This window comes from Diabrotica undecimpunctata, chromosome 3 (assembly GCF_040954645.1).
Source record: "Diabrotica undecimpunctata isolate CICGRU chromosome 3, icDiaUnde3, whole genome shotgun sequence".
Lineage (NCBI taxonomy): Eukaryota > Metazoa > Arthropoda > Insecta > Coleoptera > Chrysomelidae > Diabrotica > Diabrotica undecimpunctata.
The window spans coordinates 34,955,215-34,978,270 of record NC_092805.1 but is presented as its reverse complement, the minus strand read 5'-3'; the positions used below and the strand labels follow the sequence as shown (position 1 = coordinate 34,978,270).

Below are 23,056 nucleotides of genomic sequence, written 5' to 3'. Positions count from 1 at the left end.
ACAGCTGTACCAATGCTCACAAAATATTAAACCCTATAAGTACCAGCATTTGCAAGAATTAAAGAGTCTAATTTCCAAAGACTTTTCCACGGATTCTATGATTCTTTAAAATACTGATTTTTCATGAATTTTGAATCTAGTCCTGTTGATTTTTTTAGATTTTATGTTGTGATTTTATCCCTGTGTCAAAATTTGAGTTTTTTTTATGTGGAATTAGGTTTAATTTAAATATATGTAAGTATTTTATTCAATAAATCAGTACAGTTTATAAAAAAATTACTTTATTAATATTGAAAACACTTGTATGTATCTTATGCTTAAGTGTTAAAACTTGTATGTCTTATAGTAACAATAATTACGTGAGATCATTTATTGTTCTTTTTGTATTATAACATATGCTATTAAAGTGCCTAAAAAACAACTCATGTTTATAAAAAGTGACGTTTTTTTTTAAATTAAATACATTTCATTGGCTCCTGAAAAATATAGTTAATTAGACATACCATGATTTACATGTAAGCCATCTTATATTAAAAAACTACCACCTACAAATTTTATTTCTTACCATTATTTAAACAATATTACAATTAGGTCACCTTATTTCTAACAACAGCTATCACTTAATTGTTCAAAATTTAAATTCTTCAGGTATCTAAGTCTTCAAACCTCGCCATGGCTTTTACAAAATGATCTATTGCAGTTGGCTCGGAGAATTTCCTTGTTCTAACCAGACTTGTCAGTCTCGTTCGATCCAAAATCACCAAAAAACCAATCACCAACACGGCAAAAATTACCGACGCACTCATTAAAGCAGATTGCAGCGGAAAATTCGGAAACATAAGTTGAGATGCTTGGTTTTGTGGAACCAGATAGTCACAAAGACGCAAATTCTGATGATACATGTCTAAAGACATTCTTCCGATACAAATTTGAAGAGAATGAACAATGTATGTTAGTATTCGTATAGTAGGTCTTGTAATTTGTGCAATTCGATATGCTTGCAGCGATTAACAAAAGCGTCAGTCACAAGGGCAGCGTTCCATTATGTTAAAATTTTAATTGAATAATGCATTAAAGAATTAGGCTGACATAATGATACAACTTAAAAAACTACTATTATATCTTCATAATGATTGCATTTCTTGGTCACAGTTTCAATATTACAAATAAATTTACACAATCCACGAGTAACAGTAACTACTAATACCTTGAAAACCATTGTAACTAAGATCTTATTAATTCAACATAATTTCAACAAGTATTTTGAATCATTTATGATAAATTTTATGGTAAATTAAAGTGTATTGGTCTTTTTCTGTATAACCATTCTATGTTATTTTGTCAAATGATGTTTGGGACCAGATTATAGATATTTAACTTAAACAAAGAAAACAAATCACAAAGGAATATCGAGAATAAACTCGGTACCCGACAGGGTTGTATCCTTATTTTCTAAAAATAGATAAACTCAAAGAATTTTACAATATCCACTAATGAATATTTCTAAACAAGTTAATGACCTTGCTGCTCGCCTAATATAGGCAACTAGTCCTACCATCTTTTACGATATTTAAAGTTTATTATAAAGCAATTTAATTTAAATAGAATTTAAATAAATATTTTAATTCTAACTCGTTTAAAAAAGAATAGCTATAAATTAAAAATATATAAAGTTTAATATTTTTAGAACGCTCTCTTTCATTATGAAGCTAAACTGTTTTCCTGTCATTGGCTAATGTCAGTTTTAGAAGCCAGTATGGATTTTATCATTTTTAGTCCATTCCGTTTAAAACAAACTATAAAAAAAGTAGAAAATAACTAGAAGTCAGTAAATATAAAATTTTACCTAATTCTTGCTTAAAGTTGTATACAAAACTAATAAGAGATAGGTACATCGTAAACAGAAATCTGAATTTGTATTGACGTGATAACATGTCGTGTAGATGGCAGCAGCAAAATGACAGTTAATACAGTGTAGCAACAAACCTTTCCGGAAATAACATATGTTTGAGTCAATGCGGTCCCAAACTTTCAAGTCAAGAACAAGACCGGCCATTTTACAATACCTTGTTGTGGGATTATTCACCTTTCAAAATTAAAATTGTAATTAATGTCAGAACCACAGTCAGCTCTCCTATTAAGAAAACAGCTAGCAGGTCAGTGAAAGTGATGTTTTTTATTTACCTTGAAGAAATCTCGCCAAGCTTCAAAAATAAACTCGGGTTTCTATAATGAAAATGTTCTTGCAGTACAACCTGGATTTTTTGTATCCCGTTTGGTGCGGCCTTTCCAAAAATAGTAGCAACATACTATTTCGGTTGTAGAAGGTTATACTTTATGGCAATTTTAGAATATTTTTAGGGCTCTACCAAAATCAATAAGCGTGCGTATTATTCCTTATCATGCCCGTCAGTTTGAAGGTAAATTATTTACGATAATCTGCTGTAAATATCCTGTTTTAAAGGTATTTTTAGGCTTTAATATTAAACTTGATTTTCCGTTGAAAACAAAATATCAAGTTAATTAGATTAGGCACCAAAATCTATACAATGAAAAGAAAAAAAACATGATGTCAACATTTTCAATTGCAAATTGCAAAACTTGAGTGAAAAGATGTTGTTGAAATCGTGTCTATTTGCATATTCAGTTTAGTATTAGGAAACGAGAATATTTTTATGAAAAATTTCGAATTTACTCACAAGGTTGAACAAAATTTCTTTGTTACATTTATGAGTAAATTAGTCAATGTCTAAGTATTCAGTGGGCGGACATTTAAAACAGTTATTTTGGACAAATAAAGCAAAAAACAATTCTTTCTTTGTTGTTAATCAACATTTCTTTCGTATTGTTTTGAAATCGGGACTATTTCATTATAGAATTGCCGTCTTTATGCTTAAAAAAATAAATGAAAAATTTACTTTCTTTAAGATTTTACTTAACCTAAAACTTGTTTTTCTGGAAAATTTTAACTTTTTGAAATCCTATGGTATATTATAATTAATTTTTAGATATAGGTACTTACATTTTTTTAGAATGTTACTAAACTCTGGTATTGTTGCAAAACCCAAGTTGTACTCACATAAACAAACTAACTTAAGTTAATTTGTTTTTAATATTGTTAAGGAGTATGTTTGTGTCTATGACACAAAAATAAATGAGAAAATGAAGATTTTGTGACTTAATTGAACTAAAATGTCATCAAAATAAAAGTTATACAATTTGATGGAAGTTTTTATCAATTTTTTTTGTTTTATGGTTAAATGGTGTTTAAAAATGTTTTAGTTTGACAACATCATTTTTGTGTTTTCATAGTTTTAAACTTGGTACTGGAAGGATGGTGAGGGAAAGGGGAAAATATATAAAACAAAATAACAATGTGGAATATGATTGCTGATTACTAAATAACAAGTAGAACTAATATTTTTTATTATACAATTATTAGAAATCAAAATACAATAGTGTCATAAACTAATTTGTACCTTAGTGATGGTTTAACTAGTTCTTTAATATCAATCTAATTTTTCGGTGCTATTTTCCAGAGTTATTTGAATAAACTTTTCTTGTTGTAGTATTTCTGTGTGAGGCCTGTATTGTTTTCTATTCTGAGCTGTTCAAATAGGTAATAACTCCTGAAATATATGGCCCCTGCTTTAACACAATAAGTCCCAAAGTATTGAAGCACTCCTTTCGTCTCAGGCCAAACATACTGTGACCATGTTTAAACAAAATAATACTGTAGGTAAAATTGTTACGCATGATGCGTAGTTAAATTATGCTATGCACCTGTCTTTTGAACATGGGGCTAAACATAGTAAATATGTTGTACAACATAATTTGGAATTCTTGTTACATCATTGTTGAGGTATATGTGTAAACCAGAAATTTGACTTGCTGCAAAATTTGGGTAACTAATAACTTTTTAAAATTTTTGTGTTAGGAAAAAATAACAGTAATGAATAAATAATCAGACAATTTTTTTCTTTATGTCATATGGATATCTATTCATTATTTAATGCTAATGCTAACCATAGAGATTTATTACTTTTTCAAATGGACCTTTTAAAGGAAGCTGTCCTTTATTGCATAAACTCTATAAAAATGGAAAATAAAGACATTTTGAAAAATTATTTCAAAGTAAAAAGGTGCCTTAGGAATATAAAAATATTATGTTATACAATGTATGTTATTGGGTACTACATGTTAATTATTATGTATTTTGCTTTTTAAAAAGATACTATTTGTTGACAGTGGCACATTTATACAAAATATCTTTTCTTATTAAAAAAAAAACATTTTTTAACATAAATTTTTTATGTACTTTTATTGAATGTACTTTACTAAAAGTACAGCAATCCTCAGATCAGAGAGTTAGTGATAGTGTTGGATTATGTATATCTCTTTACTATGTGTATTTACTTTAAGACAAAAAAAGTAGTAAATTTGGCAAAGAATGCAGAGAAATGACAGAAAACAACCTAGTGCATCTTAATATTGTTCTGAAGCTATTTTCTTGTGGCATTTTAAAGTAATTACTATATTAATGGGAATAAGTCACAATTAGAGGTTAAATTAAGTTTATTGACGTTTCAATTTCCACTTCAGAAAAAATTTTTCAATTTCCAAAATAATTTCTGAAGTGGAAATTGAAACGTCAATAAACTTACTTTAACCTTTAATTGTGGCTTATTCCCATTAATATAGTAATTACTAGTATATCTGTTCTGAATTTTTAATATATGTCTACCCTTTATATTTAATAACTATATTTTTTTGCTGTGGGTTTCTCTGAGAGTTCCCACCAACACTCCATACAACAAAGTTGAAAATACATAAGTACTGGAATTCCATCGAGTTAGAATCTATGGAGAGGGCATCACTTGACTAAAAACGACCTCACTTCGGCCATATTGTTATGATCGTTGTGTCAGATCCTGTATGATTGTTTACGTTTGTTGTTTTTGGAATATTTTTAGTTTTATAATACTTTTATAAAAACTATAATATTATATTGTGATAGTTCATAATAATGGTTCTCAACGTAGTTGCAGTAGCAGAAGCAATGTTAATAAATATGTAAACAAAGTAATGGCCCATACTTCAGGGAATAAATTAATAGTATTCATAAAAAATCTTATAAGTAAGGTCGATCGTTCTATTCTTGAAAATACTCAAATATCTTTATCCTAAATATCTTAAAATTTCTTATTAACTAGTGCAACATAATTATTTTTATTTCTAGATACTATTTCCATTGTAATATTCGGCAGATATTCAATTTTGTTTTTTTAATAATAACTTTTCTAACTTTGTTAATTGAACTAAATTTTGTAAAAACGTAAAGTTGTAAAACGAACATATTTCTTTTATTTTATACCGTATATTCATTTTACCCTTTAAAATATTATTTATATTATTATCTCTTTCAGATACAACTTGTTATTTGACTGAGTTAATTTATCTTTATGTATAATATGTCGTGTTTTTAATGTTTACCGCGGGATAAATAAATCATAGTTTATTAAAAATGTATTGCAGTGTTTAGATTATGATTAAATCTTCTGAATAACTAGTCATATTTGTATAGTAGTTTTAATATTATTGGGTCCGGCCCTGATCCCACCGCCATATTGGTATGATCGTTAGCCACACCTACTGACGCCGTTTTTAATACACACGTTAATATGCTCATAGCTTCTCCATAGATTCTAACTCAATGTGGAATTCTAGTCAGTATTTGAGTCATCTGTTTTCAAAAGCAACAATCTCCTCACAATGACATTTTCCACAGTGAGGTATAAATCATATTGTCAACTTATCACTTACTGCTATTAAAAATTTCTTGACAGGATAACATTGGATTTGCTTTAATTTTTAATTTTCGTTAGTTGCAACATGTTTTAGTTACAATTAAATCAAACATTCGTGAAAATAAAATGGAGATTTCTGAGTATGATAGTCAAATTTGTAGTTTTCTCTCTATGAAACCAAACATAGTGGAGACTGCTGTTTCTGATACCAAGTAATATCTAAATCTGACCATGGAATATTGTATTATAACAATTATTATCATTTAAGGGTGATAAAATTATGTGTGTGGATATACTTACAATATAGATAAAATTAAAGGCAATTATAAATTGACAAATGCTTTATTCTCTACAAGTTATATAAAAAATTCTTCACTATTGTCTAAGGCACAGTTCTCATTTGGAGTATTGCTCTCAGAAGTTTGAGGATTTGATGGGTTTATATTTCCAAAATAACTTACTCTTTCATCTTACTTCCAGTTTTCCCTGTAATATTTTTTAACATATTATCAACATCCTTTAATTTTATGGATTCAGAGTCACTAAGCTATGTAGGATTACTGTTGGTTTAATATTAGCAGGTGTTACTCTTTTTTTAGAACTCCTTTAGGTGTATCGAGTTCTACTATGTAAGTTACTTCACCTTGAACTAGTATATTTCCTTGCTGAGATTTAGTAAATATGAAACATTTTGCTGAATAAAATTGAAAATGCCCTGCATTAGGATGTTTGGTACAAGTTTCTGAGACATTTTTCCAGTTGTACACAAGCACATATTTTTCAACACTAATTACACTTGTAAATTGTTTAAAAATACTGGTATATTCCGCGGGTTAAATAATAGTATTTATTTTTCTAATATCTTTCTCAATTAATCCTGCTACAGATCAGGAGTCATAAAGAGTGACCAATGACAAGGAATATTAATTCCACTTTTTCGATAGATATCCTAGTCTCGTGGAACCATTTGTGAATCATAGTAACAATGGTATTTTTATTTTGGCCTCTGCATCCATCCACTATCAGCCTATCTTTGCATCTCCAAAATTCGTCACATTAAGTCTGTGGTAAACTGCTGAGCTTACTTCATTGGACCCTTGCTATGCACCACATCCTCAGTCCAATAATATGAGAATATATTTTGTTGACTCAGTTGGTCTTTGGCCGATCTTTGAACCTTAAACTCATTAAAAAGTTGTAGATATAAAGTTGCCTGCTATAATATGCTGACTGATCCGCCACTTTTGGCAGTACTAGATTTTTTTTTGAAAATTAAAACTGAAAATAATAACATTTTCGTCTGTTTCTTTAAGATATCTGTAAAAAGCTTTTGTTTTCAATGACTGAACTCGTTTATCTGTAATATGCTCTTGTTTTTTAGCATATCAAATTCTTGTTTAATTTTTTCTGTCAAGCTTATACAATGTGAACCAGGCATCCATCATTTGAGCAGTATTTTGGCTATCAGATGTCAAATTTTATCAATCTTTTACGAGGTATGTCAAAAAATTGAATTCAAGAGTAAAGTACCTTTATATTTATATTTAATAATATCGAAAATATTGTTTATTTGATAAGTTGTTTTTAAATAAAAACTATATTTTAATATGCAATTATATTCTTCTAATTAAAAAAAAATGAAAATTTTTCTCAAATTACTGATACTGAACATAATTTTTATTTATTACAAATATAACTCTTCCGTTCCAATAGAAAAAAGGTTATTAACTCATACATAATTAGATTTTTTAATGTATTTGTTTTGTCAAAAATTTGCTTATCATTTTTTATCGGAACGGAAGAGTTATCATATTTGTGATAAATAAAAATGATGTTGGGTATTAGTTATTTAAGAAACATTTGCAATTTTTTTTTATTAGAAGGATGTAATTGCATATTAAAACATAAAACATTTTAAATTTCAAACAACTTTTCATAATAACAGTTTTCGATATTGTGAAATATAAACGTACTTTACATAACTCTTATTCGATTGATAAAATTTGATACCTGATGGTTGCATCTCAAGTTTTACACCATGCAGAGGTTTTTATGAAGAATACCTTTTTTTTTTCGTAAATTAATAATAAAAAAGTTTCCCATTTGGTTCCAAGATACGAAGACTCACACTGTACATGGGCAATTTTCCACAAAATGGAAAATCCCTGTCCCAAGCTAATTTTATGTAATAAATGTCAATATTTACACTTTTTTATATCAATAAAATATATTATTAGGTATTCTTGGCATGACACAGCATATTTAGAAATTTAATAATGGTATATTTAAAAATAAATGAATTTCAAACACTTCAAAACATCGTCATCTGGTATGTCCCTTTTCCAGAACTACAAATCTTGCTATAAGTTTTTATTTTTAACATAACAAATACATAAAAAAAACTGCTAAACATCTTTAGCGATAACCATTATATTTTTAAAATAACATTTTTATCAAAGCATCTGTGTGCAAATGCTTCCCTCAAATTATACAGTCCCCTGTTAAAATTTGAAAACTGTGCTGAGTCAAATTTTGTTTTGCTGTGGGACATTTAGATAACGCAATCGGTGTGAAGTTTATTCTGTTGTGGAACTAAGCGGGCAACCGCTATTTTGTTTAGGGCTACTACTGCGTCTGCTGGTGAGCAACGCGTTTCAGCCGTTAGTGAAAACAGTCCCCGGGTAAGCTTTTTTGCTATTTTAAGAGTTTTAATAATGGCAATTTGTTTAAAATAATTTATCTAGTATGTAGCCATAGCTGTTTCTTTAATCTGACATGTTTAAATAATTTTGTTTTATTAAGTATTCATATAAAAATAACAATTCCCTGCCATTTCATAGCACAGGGGACTGGATTTATTTTTACGTGAATACTGAATAAAATTTAATGATTAAAACATCTCAGAAAAAAGAAACAAATGTGGCTACATACTGGACAATCAATTATTTTAAACAAATTTTCGTTATTAAAACTCTGAAAATAGTAAAAATAAAGCTTACCAGGGGACTGTTTTCACTAACGGCTGAGACGCGGGATTCACCATCAGACGCCGTACTAGCACTAAACAAAATAGCCGTTGCCCACTTAGTTCTACAACAGATTTCTGATGTCACATCTCTTCTGATGAACAAATATTGCAAAAGTTACTAGATCCAGATTTATTTATATAAGGAAGAACATTATTTTAGTATTTACCTGTATCTGTACCGGTTTTTGAGAAATAAGCTAATTTAAAGCTTTTTCCTGAAGTACAATGTTAACATTGATTTTTTGTAAGAAATACCCGAAATAACCGACTCTGGAATAAGAATGGTCCTAAATCAACTAAATAATAATAAATGTCTCCGGGAAAGGATAAAATTACGGTTGCAATGTTGAAAATTGGCGGCAGAGAAATGGAACAGGTATTAAATATTTTATTTAATAAAGTAATCGACGAAGGAAAAGTTTCTCAAGAATTGTACAATTTCTAAGTCATTCTACTATTCAAGAAAGGAGACAATGGCAAACATCCAGAACTACCAACGAATATTTTTACTATCGCACCTGTATAAATTACTAACCAAAATAATAACCAACCGCCTAACAAATAAGCTCGACTTTTACCAATCTATCGAGCAGGCTGGATTCAGAAAACATTTTAGTACCATAGATCACTTGCACACCATACGAGCACTAGTAGAAAAATGTTCCGATTATTACGTTCCAATTTATATGGCGTTTGTAGATTTTCAAAAAGTATTCTACTCCATCGAATTATGGGCTTATAGAATCATTAATAAATGCACGCACCTATAGATTCAAGATATACTAAGGTAATTAAAAACTTATATGAAAATATAACTGGACAAAAGCACAAAAACGAATCCCATAAAACTACAACAGAGTGTGAGTCATGGAGATACTATTGCTCCCAAATTATTCACTCTTCTCTAGAAGACATTTTTAAGAAATTAAAATGGATCAAGGGTGTAAACATCGACGGGTTATAAACCATTTGAGATTTGCAGATGACTTAGTTTTAGTAGCAGACAATATCCAAGAACGAAATGAAATGTTACAACAATTGAACGAAGATTGAACGAAGTTTCCGGATCGGTAGACTTAAAAATGAACTACAGTAAAACAAAAATAATGAGCTACGACCAGACAAATTTAACAATACAAAACCATACCATAGAAAATGTTGAACATTATATTGTATACGTGGGCCATATCATCAAACTGGGAAAACCAACTCAAGATGCTGAAATTAAATGAAGAACACAACTGGCATGGGTCGTTTTCGGTAAACTAGCATATATCTTGAAAAACAAATCAATTACTATAAAGAAAAAGGTTCAGGGATATTGTCCTGGTATCACTTCATCCTCCCAACTTTTTCCGTGGCCTTCTTTTTGTTATTGAAGTCTCTGAAGTCTCTGATTCTAACGAATTCTGAGATTGATGCCTCTTTGAACAGTTGGTAGAGTTGATGGTTGTACCTGGATCTTCATACTCGGTTTTCGTTAACACATTCGCTGCTGAATTTTTTCGAGAACTGTTACCCAGGAGCGGCAATAACTTTTTTCTAAAATATCATTGTAACTGATATTAGAATATATAATAATATTAAATTAGTTAAATAAGTGTATATTTATTTATAAAATGTGATTTGAATTTTGATGAGTCATGCGCACCTGGCTAGGAATTTATAGTGACTGGCTCCGATCGGGACAAGACAAATTAGAACGTTTTTCTAAAAAAATAATTATATAACGAAAGTTTAGAAAAAATATTATTAATTTATTAAAATACAGAAAGATTCACATATTGATTTGATTTTAATTCACATATTAGCAATTTCAACGCATTCAACAAAAAATTCGGGTTAATCAGGACATTTCTCGCAGTGATATGTTGTCTGCTTTCTAATTTTGTTTTCGGAGTATATTTTGCAACGCTTTCTCTTTGTTTTTCTGTTATTAACCATAGGAATTTTTTAAATACCATGTCTGGAGTCAGGAATATTTCTTGAATTTCACACTTTGAAGGGCCCGGCATACTTTCTGCCATTCTGAATCACGAAACTACCGCAGCAAAGAACTGGTAAAAATTTTTGACACTAAGTCCTCACTCACATCCTGACAAACATTAACTAACGTCGGCGTCGTACTAAGTAAAATATACCGTCTTAAAAATAAACAGATTACTGTCCCCGATCGGAGTCATGTGCACCTAGCAAAGGACCACTTTGACTCCGATGGGAGTCATGCGCAGCGAAAGTGAATAGGTCCAAATATCTTCTTTATGACTTTTCTTGCGAAGACTTCCAGCTTTCTTTTTGTGTCTTCTGTCATCACCCATGCTCGCCTCCATAATATACTATTGGTCTGATAATAGTTTTGTAGACCTTGGTTTTCAATCTTCAGTCTGTGTTTTTGGAGCGGAACTCATTCTTTACCTTTACTATTCTTTTAATTTCTGGTTCTTCTGTTCCATCCGTGTTTAATGCAATTTCCAAATATGTGAAACTTTCTACCGTTTCAATATCGTCCTCCAATTCAACTGTGCGTCAGTTTCCCCTAGCCCTTCTTGCCTGTGTTAACGTTTTTAAATATTTATTTCTAGTTCGGTCTCTGACTTGAGTATCATAAAATTAGAGTCTTAAAAATACTGTCAGATTAAATTTTTTTGTCCATAAAAAAATTCCTCTGGATGGCTACAACAGTCCCCTGTCACAGGTTTGCATAAAATTGTCCATAACTCAAAAACCAAGAGGAAAATGTGTGGGTTTTTTAAAGATATATATTTAATTTACTATTGTCTTTCATTTTATTAACGAAACAATATCAACATATAATAAAATTTGCTTAGGACATAGAACATTTCAACATCCATTTCACACGAGTCATAACTATGTAACTATTTAATAAAATTATACAATTAGATTCAGTAAATGTAATTTCATATGATTTTTTTCATATTAAGTTTTAGTTCATAAAAAATCAGAACTACACTCGCGATCATAAAATCCGGGTCAACTTGAAAATCGCCGTTATTTCATTTTTAACGAGCTTTATCGTAAATAATAATAACACAAATACAAACTAAAGCATGTTTATGGGAATTGTTGTCGGCTTAGCGGTTTCCTTTGTAATAAAGTATTCCAATAATGCCGATTTCGCGGAAAACTATACACTTCCCAAAATGAACGGTACCTGTAACTGCAGCTTGTTTTAAATGTCTCATTTGTGCTTCGACTTTCTGTTCAAACGCAACGAACAAACGTTTATTATTGCCACCATTAGTGTTTATTAGTGCCATCATTAGTGTTTATTATTGTTTATTTTTTGCCAAAAATAGCCTTGACTGTTGATGAAACGGCACAAATTGTTGCGCTTGTGAAAGACGGTCACACTCAACGGCAAGTCGCAAGAACTGTTGGCGTAATCCTTTCTACGGTTCAACAAGTGCTTCAACGTTTTCAGGAGAAGGATTTGCTAACCAGACGACCTGGCTCTGGACGAAGAAGAACGACCACGGCACGAGATGACCGTTTCCTTGTGTTTCAGGCTTTACGAACCGACCGAATTAATGATTAGAGCAAAGTGTTATTTTCAGATGCATCCCGTTTCAGCCTAACTGGATCCAATGGACGTGTAAGAGTTTGGAGGAGAACCGGTGAACGATTTTCACAAGCTTGCATTGCTCCAAGAATGCCATTTGGTGGAGGCTCGGTCATGGCTTGAGGAGGTGTATCTTCCGACTTCCGCACAGAATTACCCTTCATCGAAAATGGGTCCATAACTGCACGAAGGTACATTACGGAGATTCTGGAAGAACATGTTATGCCCACCATGATAGGGTTTGAAGAAGACGCAGTTTTTATGCAGGACAACGTGCGACCGCAGGTTGCCAGGATCAGTATGCAATACTTGGACATGGTTGGAATTACGAGGTTACCCTGGCTAGCTAGATCTCCGGATCTGAATCCCATCAAACATCTCTGGGACGATTTGAAAAAACGTATTCAAACCCATACACCTCCTCCTAACAATGCACAGGAGCTTAAGGATCTGTTAGTGAGAGAGTGGAATAACATACCACAACATGTAATCCGGAGAAAAATTGAGAATATGCCCCGTCGTCTGCAAGAGGTTATTAGAGCAAGGGGAGGCAATACACGATATTAGTCATTGAAATTCCACCGATGTTTTATCACGTTCTGTATTTTTCATTTTTTCTTTGGTATGTCTGTTTCAACAATTTGGTTTGTTTTATGCTTTTTCAATAAAAACAATAAAAAAACCGTTTTTTCTGTCTTTCAAAACAAACATTGATGACAAATAAAAAATACATTAGCCTGAAAAAAAAGATTATTACTGCACCAGATGCAAAAATATTCAAGAAACTTGAAAGTTTCAAGGTGACCCGGATTTTATGATCGCGAGTGTATTTGGTTAGTTTTCGGATCGAGCTTGTTAATAAAAAACTATTGAAAAAAATTTTTATTTAGACTACAACAATAAATAAATTTAATAAATTTTCATTCATTTGAATACATTTCTGAATTGTATCAGAAATTTCTCCTAACTTTGAGAAGTACGTTTGGTTGATTTCTACTAAAGTTTGCGGCATTCTTTATTTTTTGCCATAATTCTTGTCTGGTATTAATTTTTTGTGCATACACAAGTGTCTTCATATGTCCTCAAAAATAAAAATCTAAGGGATTAAAATCAGGACTCCGAGCAGGCCATGGAAACTCACTTCCTCGTCCTAGCCATCTATGAGGAGACTGATTGTTCAAATAATTTCGTACCAGCAAGGGAAAATGTGTTGGGGCGCCATCTTGTATAAACCACATATCTCTTCTTTGGTTTAATGGCAACTCTTCCAGTTAATCAAAAAGTGTATTTTGTCAGAAAATCTTACGCTTTTCAATTACAATTATAGGTCTGACAGTTGTAACACAAATAAATGACTTCAGCTTACTTAATTTTACAAGAGCCCTACAACTTGTAAGGTTGGTAATTTATGAAAGAGTGATTTCATAATTCCAGAGTTTACGATTAGAATTAACAAAATTTATAAACAACTTGATTAAATTATTAAAGACACGCATGTAAAATAAGTACAAAATAAGATTATGTATTTTAAACATTACTTTTAAACGCAAATAACTTGAAAACTACTTACTCTATCGCATTGAGATAAAATGATGATATTTACGTAAAAAGTAACGAAGAATAAAAAAAAAACAGGCTGAAATGATTATTACGACAGTGGCGTACATTGTAAGGAGGAGGAAAGAAGTATCTATCTCTACAGCACGCCTTGGTAACAGCGAAAAACTATCTTTTAACTCTAATTAAAGTATGCTAACATATATCATATCGTAAAAATATATAGGGTTTCCCATATAGAAAAACATAAGTTGGTATTGTATTATTATATTTCCTTAGTGGGACTCTAAAAATTTTTCCTTGTACTCCACGGAATCTGAATATGAAAAAAATTTAATATAATTTTTTCTTTATAAAGATCTATGACCGTGTCGTTATTGACATTTTTCACTAATCGCCCTGTTTGAAAGAATTTGGACACCCGTATTATTTTTTCAGTTTTTCCATGTTTTTATTTTAAACTAAATGGCGAAAGTGAGAACATTTCTAGTCTACTGTTGTCATATAAAGTATATTTTATATGAATATTTATGCTACCTACTTATTTATATTAATATTTTTCAGAACTGAACAAAAACCCTGTGGAGGGTTTTTCTGCAGGCCTTATAGATGATAATGACATCTACAGATGGGAAGTACTCATAATAGGTCCTCCTGACACATTATAGTAAGTAATTTTAATATAAGTAGGTATAATTTTATATAATTCGTTGTTAATTTTTTATATTAACAACAACTATTTGAGTATATTTTGATTACAGGGCGTAACTGTTGTATACAATTCTTTTCTTGTCCTAATTTACTTAAATATACTACTATATATATATATATATATATATATATATATATATATATATATATATATATATATATAGAAAAAGAAAAGAAATTTAATCTTTGCAGATTAGTTAAATAGTAAACTCTTAAATATTGGGGAAATCTGCAAGAAATACTCTAATGTGTATCAATTGTTTCGCCGAACGTTTTCGCCAAAGAGAATTAATTTGGCTTCTTCAGGGCTGAAAGAGAATAAATTATAATTAGCTACCATATATTATCTATTAAAACATTATTGATCTTACCGTAACTTAGAATTGTAGAGTTAGAATATTAAAAAACTTTGCTAGTAACATAGTGGTGTTTTTTGTTACTATGTGCAAAAAAAGTTTTTTATAAGGATTGAAATGTATGGTAGCTTCGAACTTGACACGTAAAGGCTTACCCAAGGTTAATCGAAAAACCGAAAAAAAAATCGAAAATATATATATATATATATATATATATATATATATATATATATATATATATATATATATATATATATATAAATCGGTTTTGGGAGACGTTCTTCAAACATTCTCTGTACATGACCGTACCATCTGAGTTGTTGGGTACCAATATCTTCTACTATTGTATGCTTTACATTTCCGTTGCCACAAGTTTCCTTTTGTATCTTTCCTTTATTTGCCACACTTCATTAGTATAGGTAATTATACTTTTAATGATTGTGTTATATATCTTGTGCTTGTTATTATCAGAGATTGATTGATCCCAAAGGATACTATTGAGAAGGGAAATTGCTTTTCTTGCTTGGTTGTTTTTCTCCACTCAATATCTTCATAATCTTGTGCTATCACTAGTTGATCCTCTGCAAATGACAAAGTGTATATGCTATTGTTGTTAATCGGCATTCCCATATTTCTACATTTGCGCTTCCACAGTTTTAGAGCTTGTTCTAGATAAAATTTAAATAATGCCGGGGAGAGACAGCAGCCCTGCTTAAGGCCTTTATTCATTTGGAATCCACTTAAACAGATGTTATTTCCAACCTTTACCTTTGAGTTAGCATTAGCGTACAGTTCCTTCGTCGCATTTATTAAATTCATGCTTATGTTTGTTTTCTCTAACGCTTCCCATAATTCATAATGTGGCACGCTATCAGAAGCCTTTCGTAGGTCTACATACAATAAATGTACTTCTTGATTAACGGCTATTTTCTTTTCAATAATCTGTGTAATGCAAAGCAAATGGTCAACAGTAGATCTACCTGCCCTAAATCCTGCCTGTTCCTCAGCCTCTAAGTCTTTATATTCGCTTTCTATTCTGTTTTTATTACTTTTCCGTATATTCTACTGATCGAGTTCTCTCTTATATTCTCCATTAATACAGTTTTGGAACAGTTTGGCTAAACTTTTATATAGTTTGATTGTACCAAACATATATATATATATATATATATATATATATATATATATATATATATATATATATATATATATATATATGTCGAACAGGTGGATCATTGGGTTAGCAGCTTGTGTACCCTTATCAACGATATCGTTATTTTCGTTAGATTTCTTCAACATCTTCAGACGAAAGCTACAGTAGTGTTACAAAATGGCGAAATTGTATAATTTACAAAATAAGATAAAACACTTACTTTAGGTTGCAGCAAAAAGTTTTGAAAAAATGTCTTAGGTGTTCATTGTAGTGAAAAGAAAAAAATGGGCGAAAATCCTGTGTAGAACTTTTTTCAAAATTATACACCACCCAGACAATTTAAGTGTATTATCTAATGTGACTTTGCAAAATTATTTATTTAATTAACAAACATTTAATTTCCTTAACTGTTGCTTGAGCAGTTTTATTTTTTACCATTCGCATACTGTCCATTTTACCTTTCGTATTTTTAAAATAATTATACAACTTAAAGATTATTTGGCGACCTTGCTCTTTAATAACACTTCGTTTTTTGCTGTCCATTTTTAACAAAATTCTTTGAAAATAAAATTATTTAAGATACACGCTTGTTGTCAATTGCGCCGCTACTGAATATTTTGATTATTTATTATTATATTGCTAAATCGTGGCTTCCGAAGTAACTTCAAATTTCGATTATGCGCTGGTGCAATAATGTGCAAATTAGGGCCATTCGAATTAGCTGTACCCAGGTGCTGTGACAGAACTGTGGTAAATACGGGAAGAAAAAATGGTGTGTAATTTCTCAACTAGAGTTAAAGTTAGGACGCCTTTTACAAAAATTTGTCTGTCAGCTTCACGCTAATGAATTGCCTTTAAGGTATCTTTTCCAAAAGCTTGACGGTCAAACTCAAGATCCAACAGCTTTCGCAGGAACTATAGGAAATCAAATAGAGCAGTTTGAAAATATACCAGTTGTAAACTATAATATCATTGACTGTGAGTTACCAGAAGAAAATTTAATTGACTTGAGTGCCGATCAGAAATATTTGTTTCAAATTTATGTCGCAATTTCTACAGGAGAATTTTTCTGTCGATTTATTAAACCGAAGCCCTGGAAAGTTGACTCATTCTCGATGGCTCACGTTGGCGAATCTCATTCTACGACTTTATGTTAGGACTGAAAATCCAACATCAGAATTAAAGAAACTGATCAAATTTATTGTCACGGTTTATGCTCCTTTATGGCTTCAGATTAAATACAACTCATCATGTGTAAATGGTGCAAAGCATGTTTACAAACAAAAAACGTAGTCAATACCTAGAGCAAAATTTGAAAAGTGTTGTATACCATGTAATTCAAAGAATTGCCTATTTTGTACATCCGGAAAATCTTCTGCTATGTATGCTGCATGACACTCGCCCGCATATAAGAGAGCTTGCACTTCGCCGTATTCTCAATGCAAAAACTAAGGCCAAGAATGATTCATCTAATATCCGAACTTTTATTGTTCCACAAATTAATTTTGACACAGATGACTATATTGATCTGATTGGCCAAACCAAACAAATAACTTACCCTTCATTGCTTCAATGTTTGAAAGTAGATGATTTGAAAAATATTATTTCCGGTTCTCCTGACAAAATCATCGACATCGCTGTTTCCCTGTCACACTGAATCTGTAGAAAGATTCGTGAAGCTCGTAACTGAAGCATCTTCATCGGTTTTTGGGCCACAAAAAAAAAGACATTTTTAACAAGGCAAAAATTGATTCGCGCAAAGATATGCCAAAATTTGAGTCAAAAGAAGACTACAAACAATAAATAATCAAAATTAAGAGGGAGGGAGGAAGTGGGTAGAGGAATAAAAATGACATATATTTCAATTGGATATCATATTTATAATAATAACATGTACTTATTACTTAACTTTTCAATTAAAATCATAAGTTCATATTTTTATTTTTTCAACCCCCGGTAGAGAGCAGAAGATGAACATTTTTTGAAAAATCGCAAATAAAGATTAGGTTTGTAATACCAATTGGCAACTTTAGCGCACTATTCCAAAACATATTTTTCGAAACTTCGATTTTTCGATCCACCCTGGTGTTAAAACAGGACATACCGTCTGTGCTAAAATTAATTTGGACCATTTTTTATTTACATTTCATCTTACAGGGACCCTCTCTTACCATATGCTTGCATTTATAACTGATGTAGAATAGCTTTTTTTAATTACTCTTGTTATTGTTAGAATTATTTATACTAAGACAACTTTATAAAACCAGAGTTAAATTACATTACGTTAAATACATTCACACCGGCACTGACACCGACACTATTTGTGTTGTTATCGCACGCAATATTTTCAACCACATTGTCACACGGACGCCATATCACTCAAAATAATTAAATTTCAGCAAACAACACCCTACACTCTACTAGCGAACTGTTTCCCAACTAAAACTTCGCACAGGCATCTGGCCGGTTCGAAACAAGATCCAAAGTCCATTTAAAGCGTTCTACAAACTAAAAAAATTTTTGTCATACGTATGACAAACATACCGAGTCGCGAGTCAGGTTCGTCGGTATTTAAAACCGCGGTATTGTAATGATACACTGGCGAGCTTTACTGACGAGCCATAAAACCGCGGTTTTTCTCGCCTGACCATTGGTTTCAAAACTTTATAAAGTAATATTTTTGTTGTGTGATATTTATTTTGATAATATGCTTTTTACTTAACATTTTAAATTTATTTACAGTGAAGGAGGTTTTTTCAAATGTCATCTTTATTTTCCGAAGGAATACCCACTTAGGCCACCAAAAATGAAATTTGTAACAGAAATTTGGCATCCTAATAGTAAGTAACACGTTTTTAATTTCATATACCTTTATATTATATTTATATATTAAGTTCTATATAGACCTTAGTCACTAGGATTTTTTAAACTGAAGTTATAATTAACTTAATTATAAGGATTATCGTAAAGAATAAGTATTATTAAATGTGCAAATTCTATAGCTGAAAACATAAATAGTTTCCTAACATAAATATACAGAGTGATCAACTTCTGTGACAAAGTCACAACTGTTGCTCTTTTCCTATTTTTGCCTTGAGGTCCTATTTTTGCCCTGAGAGCAATGAACACACGCCCTCATCTGGTCAATACTATCAAAATTAGAAAGACGTCATATCTAGGACACATAATGCGCCATAGGGAATTTGAGCAGCTCCAGGTAATATTAGAAGTCATGATTGAAGGTAAAAGGGGCATGGGACGAAAGAAAAAATCTTGGCTACGAAACATCAGAGATTGGACCCACACAAAAGGAAATGAATTAATTCATCAAGCCCAGAATAGAGAGAAATTTGCCCGATTGATCGCCAACCTCAACAGAGAAGGCACTTAGGAGGAGGAGGCCTTGAGGTCTCCATAGATTATTCTAACGTCATATTTTGGACAAGTAACGTATGCAGTTTCTAATTCATCGTAAAAGTTGATCTCCTCATCCTTTTCTTCAATAGAGGCATGCAAATTTAAAAGGCTATAATTAAAAAATTAAATTATTTTAGTCTCATTATACGCATTCGGGGATTTATCCCCCTAAAGTATTCTATTCGATATTTGATATTTTTATTTATTATGAAGCCATTGGCTAGTCTTGAGTATCTCAACTGTAAATATTACGTGATTTATTTTTTCCATCATTTATTTACACCAGTGGCCAAAATTCTGGAAAGTTTACAAAAATTTTAGTTTTGTCATCAGCATTCCTCTTTTTCACAAGACTTATGTTATTTATAAGTTTATCTATAATTTTATTGCATCGTTTTATGCTTCTACTTAATATTTAACATCTATTTTAAAACGAAAAAACCTCTAAAAATTTAAAAATAAATTAAACAACAGCCGTTAGCTTTTAGTCGATATATTTTAAAAAAATGGTACAATGGTTATTATCAAGAAAATTAGTATTTGGTGAGACAACCTTTGTTTTTTAGGACAGACTCGATTCTGCGGGGCATGGAGTTCACGAGACGAGCCAAATCTTTTGGTGTAATAACTCTAAACCAGTTTTGAATAATGACTTCTATCAGTTCTCTCTTGTTACTTGGGTTTCGGCGTGATACTAACACTTTCAGCCTTGACCATAAATTTTCTATTGGATTTAGATCGGGACTATTTCCAGGCCAAGGCAGAACAGTAACGTCATGGTTTTTTAACCACCCTGCTGGAAGATCTATTGTTGGGCACTGGCGTTTGAAATGGCGCAGTGTATTAAATCCGCCACTCAACCCGATAAATTTTGTTTTTCTTTGTTAAAAAAAATTTTGAATAAGTAGTAATCATCCCAAATGATGAGATAAATATCTTAAATGATTTTTTATATTACAGTCGATAAGAATGGTGATGTATGTATTTCAATATTGCACGAACCCGGGGACGATAAATTTGGTTATGAAAAAGCCTCGGAACGGTGGTTACCAGTACATACAGTAGAAACTATTTTAATATCAGTTATTTCAATGTTAGCCGATCCTAATGATGAATCACCTGCCAATGTTGATGCTGCGGTAAGTACTTCATAAAACATCTACAATTAATGATCATTTTAACCCATAACTTTTAAGAAACAGATCTAGAGATCTAGTAGAACTATATACTTTTGTGTACGAAGTTTTGTTAACGCAGCTACAAGACCTACTTTTCTAAGTTTTATTTGTTAACTAAGAATGAATAGAAATAGTTTTTATCACAAAAAATGTTTGACAGTAGGTAATTTATTTTACCGGGAATTAAACTCATAATGCGATTTATTAACACTTTTATTTACTTCTCGTACAGTTGCATATTTACATTTTATAAAATACAGCTTAGACTAATTCTCTAGTGTTGAGGAAAAAGGACATAAGTCGAAATCTGTTGTTTTTCAGGAGGATTTATTAAAGGTTTCATTCTTGTCATATAAATCCATTTTTAAATTAAACTTACATTTATACTAATATTATAATACGATATATTAACCAAACCTATAGACAATAATAAAGTAGGTTATATCTTTTAAAATTGATGATTTTTGATTAACTTAAGTCTTCTGGATCTGACTTTGATTGCGATTGCTGACTTAAGTCTATATGAACTACCATGCTAGCCATTAAGTATAGTAATATTGACAAGACTGTTATTATGGTTAAATAATAATAAGCATGGCAACATTCGAATAACAAACATATAGAAACACAGGTAAATACAGAAACGTAAAAAAATGGATGAAGTTTTATTCGCTGAAAAAAACAATACAAGTAAAATACATCACTGCAAATGTTTATTACGTGTGTACCTCTTCTAAGTCTGAATTTTCGGCGTCTGGATCTAGGTCTTCTAAATCTGGATCAACGTCAGCTGTTGCATGTGAATGTACAAGTTGCTCATAAAAGCCTTTGTGCACATCTGGAATAAGGGGTAGTAATTCCAAGAGATCATCTTTCTTGGCCTTGGACTTTGCAAGTGGCTCTGTATATTTTTTTGATAAAGAGAGTGCAACCGGACGGCCACGGCGATTTAAATTCAGAATGGAGAAGTCTTCTGTTTCTTGAAGTGATTTTTTATAATATATCAGTCCCTGTTCCTTTGTGTATCTGAGCCATTTGCAGTCGTGCCATAGAAATTTTCGTTTTTCACTATCTTGTTTTCTTTTTACAAAGACAATTTTTAACAAGGCTACAAAGTCATAAAAATTATTCAATCTGCACACTCTGTATATAAATGTATACTGAATGACCACTATTTAAAGAATTATTGATTTTAATAAACATACCTAATATTAAAATATAAACCTTAAATTTTGCAATAAAATTCATTTTTACAGATAAAACAGTATTAAACGGTAATCATCTTCATAATTCTTTTACATCTTTCTGACATTTTTACGTTCGCAAAAACACAAGTAAATACAAATTTTTATCACTGAAAAGCAATACGTGTTTGTTATTGTAACGGGCCATACGGAATTAAGTCAGCCTGTCCTTGGCAAGTGTTAATATATGGTTGTAAGGTTGCCGCGGTAAAAAAGACTTTAGTCAACATAAGTCCGTTTGTCCAAACAGAACCGGTTTTATACGACTTGCGTCTATTAGATCAATAGAGATTAAAGCTGTTAGAAATACAATAGACTTATGTCCTTTAGATCCCAACTAAATTGATTAAATTCCATGTCGCCAGTCTACTTAAGTCAATATCGTAAAAATTTGACTTATGCCCTTTTTCCCAAACACTAGAGAATTATTATAAAACTAAAAGCGCGCTCTTGATTATATACAGGGTGAGTTTTTACTGCGACATCGGTCGATAATTCCATTACGGTATTGAATATCCAAAAAACTTATTTAGAAAAAATGTAGGCAATGATATTCTCCATACTTATAAAATATGTGGAATTCTACAGGGTGATTAATAACTACGTGGTGTAGCAAACATACAATTTTTTAAATGGAACACCCTATATATTTTATCAAATTTGCATTCTTTTCATAATTCTTGTTCTTATAGTATTGGTTTTGCATTACTGTACAGAGTATTTAACAAGTTATGACCATTTTTATTTCGAAATCCCTATGAAATCAACAACATGTATATAAAGAAGTAATGCATAAACAATTATTTATTTTATATAATAAAGTAAACAATATATTGTAGTTTTTAAATTAATTTTAATTGAAATCATTGACAAAAATTTGTACAGGGTGAACTACAAAACAAAATTACGATTTTTCTCAATTTTTTTTAAATGGATCATCCTATATGTATTTTATTTTTTAGAAATATTGTATTTATGATACTCTTTCATTTTTATTTAGCATTCCTTATACTTAAACTCATTAT

The 23,056-nt window shown here is 30.8% G+C and overlaps 1 protein-coding gene across 2 annotated transcripts in view; it reads left to right on the top strand.

Annotated features, from left to right (window-relative positions):
* The first annotated feature begins 1,978 nt into the window (after positions 1-1,978).
* Positions 1,979-23,056, top strand: part of LOC140436667 (ubiquitin-conjugating enzyme E2 G1) — a 28,320-nt gene continuing 7,242 nt past the window's right edge. Inside the window, exons 1-4 of one of the 2 annotated variants that reach the window (XM_072525685.1) lie at positions 1,979-2,156; positions 14,537-14,639; positions 18,935-19,032; positions 20,570-20,748. In XM_072525685.1, coding sequence (XP_072381786.1) covers positions 2,111-2,156; positions 14,537-14,639; positions 18,935-19,032; positions 20,570-20,748 — 426 coding nt within the window. In that variant the 5' untranslated portion in view covers positions 1,979-2,110. Of the gene's footprint in view, positions 2,157-2,293; positions 2,421-14,536; positions 14,640-18,934; positions 19,033-20,569; positions 20,749-23,056 lie in introns of those variants that run through there. The other variant, XM_072525686.1, reaches the window with a different exon arrangement.